This window comes from Mastigoproctus giganteus, chromosome 8 (genome assembly GCF_048544385.1).
Source record: "Mastigoproctus giganteus isolate SK-2022 chromosome 8, ASM4854438v1, whole genome shotgun sequence".
Classification (NCBI taxonomy): domain Eukaryota; kingdom Metazoa; phylum Arthropoda; class Arachnida; order Uropygi; family Thelyphonidae; genus Mastigoproctus; species Mastigoproctus giganteus.
In genome coordinates this window covers 111,234,519-111,248,961 of record NC_143582.1, presented here as the reverse complement: position 1 = coordinate 111,248,961, position 14,443 = coordinate 111,234,519, and the positions used below count along the sequence as shown (strand labels likewise).

The following is a 14,443-nucleotide window of genomic DNA, read 5'->3' as shown; positions in this document are numbered from 1 at the left end:
TATTATTGGTTATTCAACCTCAAAATCAGTTTTGCCATAGTGCATATTGATCATTGCAGAAACAGAGAACCCCCCTTATCACTGTTTTAAATTTTACTTTCGGTTTGGGTGGTTGACTCCAGACGAAGTCACCCGAATTGTGGGTATGCAATGATAAGTTATGTACATTTTCCTTTTGTGTATATACCAGTGATTCCCAAAGTGGGCGCTACTGCCCCCTGGGGGCACTAGAAAACTCAAAGCGGTTCTGGAAGGCAAGGGGGTGGTAGGGGGCATTGAAAGGCAAGGGTGTGCAAGGCTGCTCAAAAGGGGCAAAAAATGCAAATCAATACCTCCAACACATAAAGTTACATGTCTGAAAAGCTGATTTTACAGTAGAGCTGTTTGAAGGTCAAATATTTTCCATTTTTCTGATTTAAAGAATTCTATTAACTTATTTTACTAATTTTATCACAACTAAATCAACAAATTTATTTTGAAACAAAAAGCTTACCGTTAAACTTCAAACAGCTCTACTGTAAAATCACCTTTCAGGCATACGACTTAATGTGTAGGATTTATCGAAATAGCGCTTCTCGCATTCTATGTAACATGGCGAGAAAACATGCAAGTTGCAACCATATGAATCGAGCAGATACTAAACAGGACTAAACACGTGTGATGTGGCAAGTGTTTGCACAGGTTCTGTTGAGTCCAGTGTTTCGTTCTTTGGGACTATTAAACAGGACTAAACACGTGCGATGTTAGTATGATGGGACGAGCGATCATGCACGTTCTGTCAAGTCCAGTGCAGAATACTATAAATATAATCTTTCCTGAGGCTAGCCTTCAATCAATTGGGGTGTGTCCACCGGTTTTGTATGTACAGACCTTGTGTGTACATACAAAACATTTGATGCTGTGCGTGTGCTACTTTTTGCGGCATTCTCCAAGTGGCGGTAGCAGCAATACATAGTGTGCTATGTATTGTTATTCATTATTGGTATTATTAATCTACTGAGATCCAGACATTTCGTAAATACTTTTTTTTCTTTCTTTGTATAATTTTGACATTAACTATTGGAGAGACTGATCAGTTCAACGAAATTGTTAGAGAAATTAGTGGTTGTTCATAAAACTGTCACCGCCATTAAGTGCAGTGATAGCATCATCTTATTTAATAAATTATAATACATATATCTATAATATATTTTTTACAGATATAACCATGGCAGAACCAAAGAAGAAATGTAGGCAGTATAGTATCTAGTATTTAAAATATGGCTTCATTCCATCACCTGCAAACAAGCTATTACCAATGTGCCTGATTTGCCAAAAAGTGTTTTCAAATGAATCTATGAAACCTTCAAGATTAGGAAAGTACTTGAAAAAAATTCATGCTGACAAGACAAAGATTTATCTTATTTTCAAGCACTTCGAGACCAATTTTGCAAACAGCCAACATTGTCAAGTATGTTTTCAGATGCATCAAAGCAAGAAAATTATGGGTTACGCACCTTTTACAACATTTTATTACTGATTGCCAAATCTGGAAAGCCACATAATATTGGGGAAGAATTAATTCTACCAGCTGTTAGTGAGATTCTACATACCGTGTTGCACAAGCCAGCGACTGACATAATCAAGAAAATTCCTTTGAGCAATAATACAGTATAACGACGAATTGACGAAATGGGAAAGGATGTGGAGGACATATTATGCAATTTTTTGAGGACTACCCAATTTTCGTTACAATTGGATGAATCAACTCTACCAGGGAATGAATCCTTACTGTTTACTTACGTTCAGTTTATTAAAGAAGAAAAATTAACTGAAGGGTTATTATTTGCCAGACATTTGGTAACAGATACAAAAGGAGAGTCTATTTCTTGTTGTGGAAGAGTTTTTTTAAAAAAAACGGAGATTCCTCTTACGATATAATGACAGCTGCAACTGATGGAGCTCCGTTGATGGTGGGCTGCCATCGTGGATTCATTGCACACTTAAAAAAGTCGATGCCTAATGTAATGGCAGTACATTGCGTGATTCATCAACAACATTTAGTTGCAAAAAAAACTTAGTGATCACTTGCATCACTCATTGCAGTACGTCATTACAGCAATTAACAAAATCAGAAACAATTCTCTCAATGACAGATTATTTAGCCAGTTGTGCATACAAAATGATGAAGAAATTAATCGTTTGCTACTCTACACTGAAGTTCGCTGGTTGTCGAAGGGCGCTTTTATAGTCTCTTTGAAACAGTTTTAGAATTCTTTGAAAAGATGCTTCCGTGCGAGACAACTTGAAAAAGTTTAAAAGTGACATAGCTTATATGTCAAATTTACATTTCAAGTTTAATGAAATTAATTCGCAGCTGCAAGGAGATGAACTGAATTTCGTTAAAACGAAGGCTGTTATATTTGCATTTGTTTCAAAGCTTGTTCTGTTCAAACAGAACAAGCTTGTTCTGGTCCTTGAGGTTGTCACAGACATTCTCTCAGATATGCCAGACAAGCTGTTCTTGCTACCTGGGAGTCTAAAACACTGATGGAACTGATATTCGGGTGACACTCAAGTCAAAGTGGACCCAATTTCGGCGAAGTCCGGACGGTCTATGACAGCCAAATCCCCTGCTTGCACCTTCACGATGGTGGGACTGTTAGTAATCCTGGGTATAACCTTCATGCACAAGTACGTGGTGGGTGATCACCCAGGTGTGAACCAACATAAGCAGGGGTCGAGGTGTGGCGCCCACACCACATGGAGGAACGCCGCCCCTCTATGTTACCAGGCAGTACCAGGTGGTAGATGACTCTCATCAACCGGTGAAATACCACCACTTTGCTTATTGGAGGCTTGAAGTGGTGGAACCCATGTTTAGTCTCTAGAGCTAAGTTCCGGCCAACCCTTCCCTATCTCTGCCATCATGCAGTATGATTGATGATTTTTGAGGTTATGATGAATGTCGTGGCGAGATCCAATATTCCTTACATTTCGAGGGTACAGCTCTAAAACGGTGTTCGCAGGCCGGCCGCTAGTTAGTACACCGGACTGAACCTATTGGTAACTCTCTAGGAAGCTTCCGGATCAGCTAGTGTATAATCTTGCTACCTCTACTCTGCCAGATAGTGACTGGAGGGAGTCCGAGTAGTGTGTATGCGGGGAGCATTGTCGAGGCCACGTTATGTCAAGGATCTGGGTATATTCTTACCACATGTACGCCATATCCAAAAATTTCATTACTTCATACAGCATGTCCCACCCACTTTTTCTTACTATTGAATACACCATGAATTGTCAAAATAATAGAGCAAGCTTATCTGCGAAAAGATCTAAACCTCCCAAGGACTTCCTAATTCATTTCACAAATATACGTGGTCTCAATTCTAATCTCAATGATGTCCATTTCCACTTGCAGTCTTCCAAACCCCATGTACTTTTTCTGACTGAATCTCAGTTATCAGTTGATTCAACTACTGCTCATCTCAGATGTCCAAATTATTTGCTGTATGATTCCTTTCGACTCAAAGGTGGTACTTGTGCATATGTCCGTTCCGATATTCCCTGTCAGAGACTTGGCAATTTGGAATCTCCTCTCTTTGATCTTCTCTGGCTTAAAATCTCTCTACCTCATTGTGTAAAATTCATCTGTTGTCTCTACCGTTCTCCCAACTCTACTAATCACTTGGAGCTCTTTGACTTCCTCTCTTTGCAACTTGACTTTCTCCAGTCCAACTTTCCTAACAGTGATGTAATTTTCCTTGGTGATTTTAACGTTCACAACTCCAGCTGGCTTCTGTTTTCTAGTCACACCGACCCAGCAGGTCGAGATGCTGAGGCTTTTGCAATTACTAATGACCTAGCACAGATTGTTCATTTACCTACAAGAATACCGGACAATCCTAATCATACAGCCAATACGCTTGATCTTTTTCTCACAAACAACCCTTCTAAGTACAAGGTTGAAGTGAGAGGTCCTTTAGGCACTTCAGATCACAACTTGGTGATTGTCTCTTCTCCAATGGAACCTTTATCTCATGGCTATTCCCAACCTCGTATGGTTTGGCATTACAAGAATGCAAAATGGGATGACATGCGAGACTTCTTTTCTTCTTTTCCTTGGTCTGATTACTGTTTCAAAACTTCTGATGTCAGCGTTTGCTCAGATCGTGTCAGTGAAATTATTCTTGCAGGAATGGAATCCTTTATCCCACACTCCACTTTAAAATCTCGTCCTTTATCTAAACCTTGGTTTTCCAATAAATGTGCTAAGGCTGTCCAAGAGAAGAACATTGCATACCGTAATTGGCTTGTTTCTAATTCTTCAGTTTCATTTTCTGCCTACACCAAAGCTCGCAACAATTGTAAAGCAGTTATTAGTCAGTCCAAACTAGAGTTTGAGCAGGCTAAGAGTAGAAAACTTGCTTCTTGCCCTAATGGTAGCCGGCATTCTGGTCTCTTGCCAAAGCTATTGGCCGCAACTTTTGCCCATCTCTGCTCCCACCTCTGTCCAAACCAGATGGTTCTGTTGTCACTTCAGCCAAGGATAAAGCTGACCTGCTAGCATCCCATTTTTCTTCGAGCTCATGTATTAATGATCTTGGTAAAACACCTCCCACCATTCCTAACACGCTCCATTCAATGCCTCCTGTGGTCTTCCGTCAAAAGGATATCAGAAGGATTTTGATGAATCTTGATGCTAAGAAAGCTCCAGGTCCTGAAGGTATTTCTCCACTTGTTCTCAAAACCTGTGCTCCTGAACTTACTCCTGTTCTTTGCCGCCTTTTTTCACTTTCTTATTCCAAAGGTGTTTTTCCTTCTGTTTGGAAATTTGCTCATATCCAGCCAGTTCCTAAAAAGGGTGACAAATCCATCCCATTCAATTATCGTCCCATTGCAATTACTTCTACTCTTTCTAAAGTAATGGAGAAATCAATTAACCGCCAACTCTTAAACTACCTAGAAACCTTCCGACTGATCAACGATCGCCAGTATGGATTCCGTCAGTGTCGATCCACTGGTAATATTCTGGCTTATGTTACCCATTTATGGACTGATTCAAAGGAAAGGTTCGGTGAAACACAATTAGTTGCTCTTGACATCTCAAAGGCTTTTGATCGTGTTTGGCATAAAGGTCTTCTAAACAAGCTTCCATCTTATGGTTTGCCAACTGTTTTTAGTAATTGGTTATCCAGTTTTCTCTCTGATCGCTCACTGAGGGTGATGGTAGATATCTCTCTGTCTTCTAACTTCTCCACTAATGCCGGTGTCCCCCAAGGTTCAGTTCTTTCCCCCACTCTTTTCCTCTTGTATATCAGTGATCTTCTTCCATTGACTGGAAATCCTATCCATAGTTTTGCCGATGATAGCACATTGCATTCAACTTTCCATTTTGAGAAACCTTGTCCAGCTCAATCAGCTTCAAGTTCTCGAAAATCTGCTGCCAATTCCTTAAATGCCGATCTTCAGGTAATTCTCCAGTGGGGCAAAGATAACTTAGTTGATTTCAACCCTTCTAAAACTCAATCTTGTCTTATATCTCGCAAAAAGGATTCTTCTGCTCCTATGCTTATGTTTAGTGACACTCCGATTTCTAGGCAAAATGATATATCTCTTTTGGGGATTACCCTGACTTCTAATCTCTCTTGGCACAAGCACATTACAAATATTGCTTCCTCTGCATCTAAAAAACTTGGTTTTCTCTTTCGCTCTCGGCGTTACTTTTCTCCCAAACAGCTGCTCACTCTGTATAAATCGCAAATCCGCCCTGCCATGGAATATTGTTCCCACATCTGGGGTGGTGCCCTTGATTCCATTCAGAAGAGAGCAGTTAGGTTAATTAATGATTCATCTCTAACAGAGTCTCTCCACTCGCTTTCTCATAGACGCACTATTTCTGCTGCATGCCTCTTCTACAGATACTTCCATGGGCACTGTTCTTCTGAATTGGCTTCTATAATTCCCGCTCTCTCTTTCAAAACAGTCCGAACACGTGCCGCCACCAGCCAACATCCATTTACTGTCCAACTTCAAACCCACAGAACCAACTTTTCATCTTCCTCATTTATTCATTCAACTGCCGTTTTCTGGAACAACCTTCCTTCATACGTATTTCCTGAAAATTACAATCTACAGAAGTTCAAGTCCAATATCAACAAATATCTTCTTTCGTCTTCTCAACCTCCAACTCAAGCACGGTACTAAGTACTATAGGTTATAATACCTCTCGTGTTTGGGGTTCTCATAAAAAAAAAAAAAAACACAACTTGGGACGTGAAGATTTTTACCAGTTTTAGAGTCTTTCAGCACTCAAGGAAAAGACAGAAATACACAATGATGACATTCGAGTCTACTGTCATCATTTGGAACCATCACATAACGACTTTTCTGAATGATTTGAAGGTATTCTTGCCATGAAGATTCCAGATTGGGTTTTAGACCCATTTTCAAGTGTTGAGGAAACAGTAATGCAATTACAAGAAGAATTGATTGAATTAAAAACTAATGAAGAGTTGAAGATCAAATTTAAGAATGAATACCATCATTTCTGGTTGCAGCAACAAATTACAAATCTCTCTCCTGGATTATGGACCATTGTAAAAAAGTTCCTAATTATGTTTCCAGCGTCATATTTAGTTAAACTTCGATTTAGTGCCTTTATGGACCTTTTAACAAAAAAGAGAAACAGACTACAAATAGTGGAACGGGATGATTTAAGGATGCTGCTTACTAATATTGAGCCAGATGTGGAAAAATTAGTCTCATGGCATCAGACCCTTCCTGCACGTTAATTATTTTTATATTAATAAATCAAGTACTTTTAGATACTATTGTACAATTATATTTTTGTTTATAAAATAAATGCTTAAATTTTAAATAGTTTTTATTAAAATTTAATTTTCAATGTACCATTTTTGACTGTCTTTATGGGGGGGGGTGCTGATGAAATATCTGCTCTAAAAGGGGGCGGTAATCCGAAAAAGTTTGAGAAACCCTGGTATATACTATGTTCCATAGATCCGTCTAGGTATATATTGTAATATGATTATCATACTATAATATATTAATGCGATATATATATATATAAATAAATTAGAATGATGATTAAAAAAAAAAATAATGGCAGCAGCATGGCAAGACAGAAGAGTGAAAATAGTCAGAATTAAACATAATGATCAAACCAACAGGGAGGAAAGAGAAGTGTAACAAGAGTAAAAATATTGTAACAGTAACTCTCCAAGATAATTTAGAAAATTTAAATACAAAGATAATAAAATAATGATCAATTAAATTTTGAATGCCAATTAAATAGAAATTTAACGGTGCTCCCTCTGACGTGCACAAAGTCCAAATTTATCTGAAATATCACCAGTAGAGATGTAAACCAAAAATAGACTGAGCATTATGCCCTGTCTCAACAGAAGACCACAAGGCAAATAATGGTCAAGAAATCGCTACGTTTCGATTGAAAGGTCAGTCCGCCACCCGATCCCCAGACCAAACCGTCAATGCAGAGGACCTGAATAGCGGTGGTCCTGATGTAGCGAATTAAAAATAGGACAGATACAAGCACTCCAATGCAAAGCCACACCATTGACAAAAAGTAATCTTAACCAGATTATATAGACAAATAATGAACTATGGATGACAGCACGGGCGCAGTGTTAGCAAATCCGCCGACTACTATCGTGATATACTTATACATATATTTGAATAATGTTTGAAATAGTTGAAAACTGAATCTTTCAAAATAAAAAGGTAAAGCAAACATCAGAGGCAGCAAAAAGCATATTCCTCTACATGATGCTTGAAATATAAAAATAAATTAGAATGATGAGTAAAAAAAATAAAAATAATGCCAGCAGCATGGCAAGACAGAAGAGCGAAAATAGTCAAAATTAAACATAACGATCAAACCAACAGAGAGGGAAGAGAAGGGTAACAATAGAGTAAAAATATTGTAGCAGAAACTTTCCAAGATAATTTAGAAAATCTAAATACAAAGATGATAAAATAATAATTAATTAAATTTTGAATGCGAATTAAATAGAAATTTAATGGCACCCCCTCTGACGGGCACCAAGTCCAAATTTATGTGAAATATCACCAGCAGAGATGTAAACCAGATGTAAATTTGGACTTGGTGCCTGTCAGAGGGGGTGCCATTAAATTTCTATTTAACTGGCATTCAAAATTTAATTATTATTTTATTATCTTTGTATTTAGATTTTCTTAATTATCTGGAGAGTTTCTTGTTATCCTTCTCTTCCCTCCCTGTTTGTTTGATTGTTATGTTTAATTTTGACTATTTTTGCTCTTCTGTCTTGCCATGCTGCTGGCATTATTTTTAATCATCATTCTAATTTATTTTTATATTTCAAGCATCATGTAAAGGAATATGCTTTTTGTTGCCTCTGATGTTTGCTTTACCTTTTTATGTTTTTTTTATGGAAGATCCAGTTTTCAACTATTTCAAACATTATTCAAATATATGTATAAGTGTGTGTGTGTGTGTGTGTATATATATATATATATATATATATGCAAATGATTAGATAATCTATTTTCATGTTACCATTTTTTATTTTCAGGCTATATATAAAAAATGCAAATTCCCAACACTTATGTGCAACAAATCTATGTCAGTGATTTATTTTTTAGATTTTATTAAAATTAAAAAAAAAAAAAAAAAAATGACTTACTTTTGTTTTTTAGAAAAGTATTTTAATTTTGCTTTTAAATGCTTATTTTAAAAAAAAACTTAGAACCTGAAAAGATTACTGCTTTTCAATATTAAGATGAATAAATAAATATAATAACACCTAAAATTGAAAATATTTAAATTTTAATAAGTACAATGCACAATAACATTTACTGAACAGAATTTAACATTTAATGAGAAAATTTAGGTTGATAATTAACAAAATTTAAAATGCTGTTTTAGTGCACTTCCCGCACAGGACATATAAAAATTATTTGCTGGTTGTATCTATGTCGTAGGTTGGACACACTGTTCTAGATCATTCTGTGAAAGTGACAATGGCGCCTCCGTAGCCAGGTGGGAAGGAGCAGCAGTGCGTAGCACACGCTTCTTGATTAGACCGGGGTTCTAGCCCGTCACCACCAAATATGGAGGATGTTGAAAGGTCAGGGAATGACCACCACATATCCCGGAGCAATATGCCCTTAGGTGCTAATGCTCCTAAAAACCAAATAACAAACAAACTAACAAACCAAGTGAAAATATTTCGTATTCGAAATAAAGACTTATGATAAATTCTATCAAACAGAAGGTGGACTTGCTGTTTATAAGGATGTTGATGGTCTAATGGCAGCAATGAACATGAGGCACGTTCCCGAAGAATGCCTACTATTTATAGATGCTTCTTAGGTTACCTTAAGGCTGTGTTATTACATGTTGAAAATATGCTGCCTTCAATACGTATGCTGTCCACAAAAAAGAAACATGCAAACACGGAGAACATCCTCCTAGGTGTATACTATCAGAAGTACGAGTGGCAGATATGTGGTGATTTAAAGTAATCGCTATTTTATCAGAACTAACGGGTTACACTAAGTATTGTTGCTTTCTTTGTGAGTGGGATAGTTGTCAGCATGACTATCCCACTCACAAAGATCCAAATAAAGTTTAGTTTCCAGCAATCCACATTAAACTAGGGCTCGTAAAAAAAATTTCGTGAAGGCTTTGGAAGCGAACTGCCCTGCATTCACATACTTGCAAGAGACATTCCCAAGACTTAGTACAGAGAAGATTAAGGCAGAGAGTTTTCATTGGTCCTAAGGCAACCAATAAGGCAACTTTTCAAAGGCGAACAGTTCGAATGTGCCCTTAGTGATAGCGAGAAATCAGCATGGAAAGCCCTTCGAAATGTTTCGACTGGTTTTCTAAGAAATGTTAAAGCTGATAATTACAGGCAGCTTGTAGAAGATCTCATTACTTCTTACGAAAAACTGGGGTGCAACATGTCATTGAAGATGCATTTCTTGCATTTACACTGAAGGTGCACTGAGACATGCCAAAGGGTGTGGCATCTCTCATATTATGGAGTTATACTTCATAACTGGGTTGGCATAATTGCAACACCTGCCCCCCCATTGACGATAGGCCAACAAGCCTTGAAATGGTAACACCTGGGTGGTGGTATCTGCTGAGAATAAGTAACAATAGTTCTTTTCCTTTGGCGAAGCATTACTTATTCGAGTTAGTGCAATACGTGATAACTCATGAAGGTAGTCGCAATATGAGATACAATTAAATCAATGTCACTGCAATTTGGTAACTCATGAAGGTAGTCACAATATGAGATACAATTAAATCAATGCCACTGCAATTTACTATTATGAACAAAGAATGGTGTATTTCACTGAATGTTCAATGTGTGTTATATGATGCCTTTTACGCTACATACGTAGTTCAAATTTATGGGTAAACTATGGTGTATCTACACCAATATTATATAGTATGAATCAGAGCTGTAATACTCAATATATTGAGGTAAACTCCTCTTATTATTTTACTAATAGTTAATTACCTAAACCCATAAGAAATTATTCCTTGTGCATTTCATCTTCTAATACGTTATACATACATCTTAACATTAAGAGAATATGTGAAAAATGTCTATGTACCACATGGTCTGTCTGTACTTATTCATCTGCATGGTCTGTCTGTACTAATTCATCTGCATTTAAAATTCCTTTTTAGTTTAAATCTTTTGTGTATAATTTATAGTTGCCTTTTATATTATTCCCATTCAGATTCTTCCCCCACTGTCTGTCCTCTTTCCTTTCCCACACTTCTCCTTCTATTTCCCTTTCTCCATTCATTCAATCTTTGAGATTTCAAGTTCTCTTAAAATCTCAATAAGAGTCTATGCCTGGTTGTGGAACCTGGCTGCCTCCATGTGGCTTGGGATGCGAGTCTGGGGACCAGGTGTTCCATGCCCCCCTAGCTGCGAAATGCCAAGTGCCGGCGGCACTCAACACCCAACATAACAAAACACACACACACACACACACACAGTTGCCGGCCTTGGCCTAGTGCCTTCAGAAGGTATAGCGACATATAGGGGGAAACCCTGGAGGCCGCAACAAAGTACGAAAAAATAAATAAATAATTTCCATTCAGAGTTTTGTGATGCCATAATTCTCTAGACACTATGCTAATTAATATTTTGAGATATTTTCTGATCATTGTTAATATGACGTGGTTAGTAGTTCTTAACTGTTGGCTTCTTAATTTATTCTTGTAGAGCAGTTATTGGAACTTCATCGTGGGCAAGGCATGGAAATTTACTGGAGGGATAACTTTATATGCCCATCAGAAGAAGAGTATAAGCATATGGTTAAAAGAAGTAAGTCACTATTTCATACAGTAAATATTAATCATACTTCCTCCAGTTATTTTACTTGGTAACCAGTAAAAGGTTAGTAGTTCCTTTTGGACTATTGGGATATTAAACTGCCTGGGATAAAGTTCCTCTTTGGCATGGTTATTTAATTTATAACTATAATTAATCATAATAGCAGTCTTTAAATTTATAGTAGGTGCCAATTAAAAAGGATAGATCACACATCTGCTTCTTGTGTTTCTTTCATTGGCAGCCTTCATCTACTTATAAAATATGACTTCATCAGAAAGGAATAATCTGCACAGACTTAGCAGTACAATCTTTGAATACTGTAAAGTCCTCTCATAGATCTGGAACATTCTAATTAATCTCACCAGAATTACACATGAAATTGATTGAATTAATTTGAAAGTTTTTAAATGTTCTAAAATATTTTATAACAAACATATCAACAGTGACAAGGCAGATGCTATAAGTGATTAAAAAAATACTGATAATATAAAATGTAATGTTTGTGTGAAAAAGTTATTTGGTGTTTGCTTCGACACTAGTATCTTTAATTTAAGAAGTACAGGGTATCGATGCTACCATTTAAATACCAAATGTGATATTTAAAAAAAAAATTATATCCTAAAAGAATTGATAGAATGAGCTGATTACTAATTTGAACAGTTTGTTTGATACTATCCAAAAAAATCTACATTCTACTTGTACAATTGCTTCTCTGTTTCTAAACTACTTTGTATAAACCAAGCTAGAAATCAGGAAACCAACTATTAGAACTAAATTGTTGGTTAGTAATAATAATATAGTGAGTGAAGGATGTTATATGGTTGTTTTCCATTAAGATTATTGCTATATTTAATACAACTCATATACCACATGAAATTAGTAATATAATTTATTAAGCAATCGCATAAACCACTATTCATTAAGATGATATTTCAGGCATCTGGCCGATAACCATCATCATGCTGTTGGGGGACATCAGCTTAGTCTTATGTCCATGTTCTATCAATAGAAAATGCAATTGGCCCAACAATTGCTTGTTCATGATTTTTATGCACATTTGAATTTCTGCAACCTATTCCTACAGAATATGATGATGCCTTAATCATTTGTGTAATCATGAGTGGCGAGGCCCACTTTCATTTGAATGTGCATGTAAATAAGCAAAATATTAGATTTTGGGCAGCAGAAAATCCACAATACATTCATGAATAACTAGTTTGCAGCCAAAAAGTTACTACAGTAAATCCCCGCTATTCGCGGTATCTGTATTCGCGGTTTCGCGTATTCGCGATCGCCGATTTAATATAAAATGAAACCTAAAAAAATTTTAAAGCGCCGTGAATATTTTCCGCCATAAAAAAACATGGGCGTGGCTAAAAGTATCTTTCTCGGTCAAAACAGCACTCAGTGGGTGAGGGGAGAGGGGTGACAAAATCGCGAGCGTAGATGCTTCTCGCTAATCCTTGTTCAGTATGTGTTATGCGCTTGTCATGGAAGGTTTCGTCATTTGCTTTTAATTTATATGCTTATAAATTGAAAAAATTTATCAATTTATAAATTGATATGCTTACAAAAATGATAAATCTACTGTTTTGCAGTGTAAAACAGACTTTTTCGAGTGTGTTAACGGAAGAAACTGACTATTGTGGACAAGTTCTTTCTAACCTCTACAAAAATATGGCTACGAATAACAAGAGAAATGTGAAAATATTAAAGAAGGTGATGACATTAGCAAATAAAATTGAGTTATTAGATAAAATTTCTAATGGTGTCTCAGTGGCACAACATTATAAAATCAATGAGTTAACGGTATGATAATTCAAAAAATCGGAAGAAAAAATCTGCCGTAGTGTCCGAGAAAACGCGCTAATTGCTTCAAAAATTTGTTCCGTAACACATGATGTTAAATTAGAAAAAATGGAAAAGGCTTTAAATCTGTGGATAGAAGACCGAACTCAAAATAAAATTCCGTTAAGTTCACTCATCATTCGTGAAAAGGCAAAACTCCTTTATCAACACTTTAGCGAAACTGGTGATAGCACTGGCGGGATAAGTTTTTTTTGCTAGCAAAGGTGCTGGTTTGAAAGATTTGTTTGAAATTTCTAATAAATATTGCATTTAATATTAAATTGTTTCTTATTTTCATTTCGATGCCATATGCTTGCATTTCACTATGTACTGTCTATGTACATAGTCATATTATGAAGGTACATATAATACATGCGTAGAAAAAATTTTAGACTAGTTTTTCTTATATATTTCATACTTTGGAACGGAACCCCTTTATTACTATGGGAGCCATAACTCAGTATACGCGACATTTCTCAGGAACATAACCCCCGCAAATAGCGGGGGTTTACTGTATTTGGTGTGTAGTGTCCTTTTTTTTTTTTTTTTTATGAAAACCCCAAACACGAAAGGTATCAAAACCTATAGTACTTAGTACCGTGCGTGGGTTGAAGGAGAAGTATGGGAGGAGGGGGATGCCAGAAACTTTGCTCTAGAGACTACACATGGGTTTCACCACTTCAAGCCTCCAATAAGCAAAGTGGTGGTATTTCACCGGTTGATGAAAGTCATCTACCTTGGCATCATTGCCCATACTTTTATGAAAATGCTAATGATTCAGCTATCACAGTAACTTCAGTCTTACATGAAAACATTCTGAAAGAATTTGGAAGAGAGGATTTTCACCAAAAATAAATAAATTTACAAAATGTCTGGTTTCAATAGGAGAGTGCTATGGCATAGACGTTCTGTGGACACTTTAAGAAATGTTTCCAAATCACGGCTTGTTTTGGTAACAGAAATTGTCAGCCATGATCACAGATGTATCTATTTGTGATTTATTTTTTATGGGTTTCTTAAAAACAAAAGACTGTGTAAACCTTTGTAACCTTTGGTCCTTGAGGCTGTCACAGACATTCTCTCAGGTTTGTCCAGCTGGGCTTGCTACCTGGGAGTCTAAAATGCTGATGGAACTGATATTCAGGTGACACTCAAGTCAAGCGGGTCGAATTTTTGCAAAATCCGCTCCGCTCATTCTCTGACACCCACACCCTCTGCTTGCACCTTCA

The 14,443-nt window shown here is 36.7% G+C and overlaps 1 protein-coding gene across 4 annotated transcripts in view; it reads left to right on the top strand.

Moving 5' to 3' along the window:
- Positions 1-14,443, top strand: part of qm (geranylgeranyl pyrophosphate synthase quemao) — a 262,140-nt gene that overhangs the window by 137,896 nt on the left and 109,801 nt on the right. For all 4 annotated transcript variants that reach the window (XM_090379637.1, XM_090379639.1, XM_090379638.1 and 1 more), the window contains exon 6: positions 11,256-11,357. In XM_090379637.1, coding sequence (XP_090235763.1) covers positions 11,256-11,357 — 102 coding nt within the window. The remainder of the gene's footprint in view (positions 1-11,255; positions 11,358-14,443) is intronic.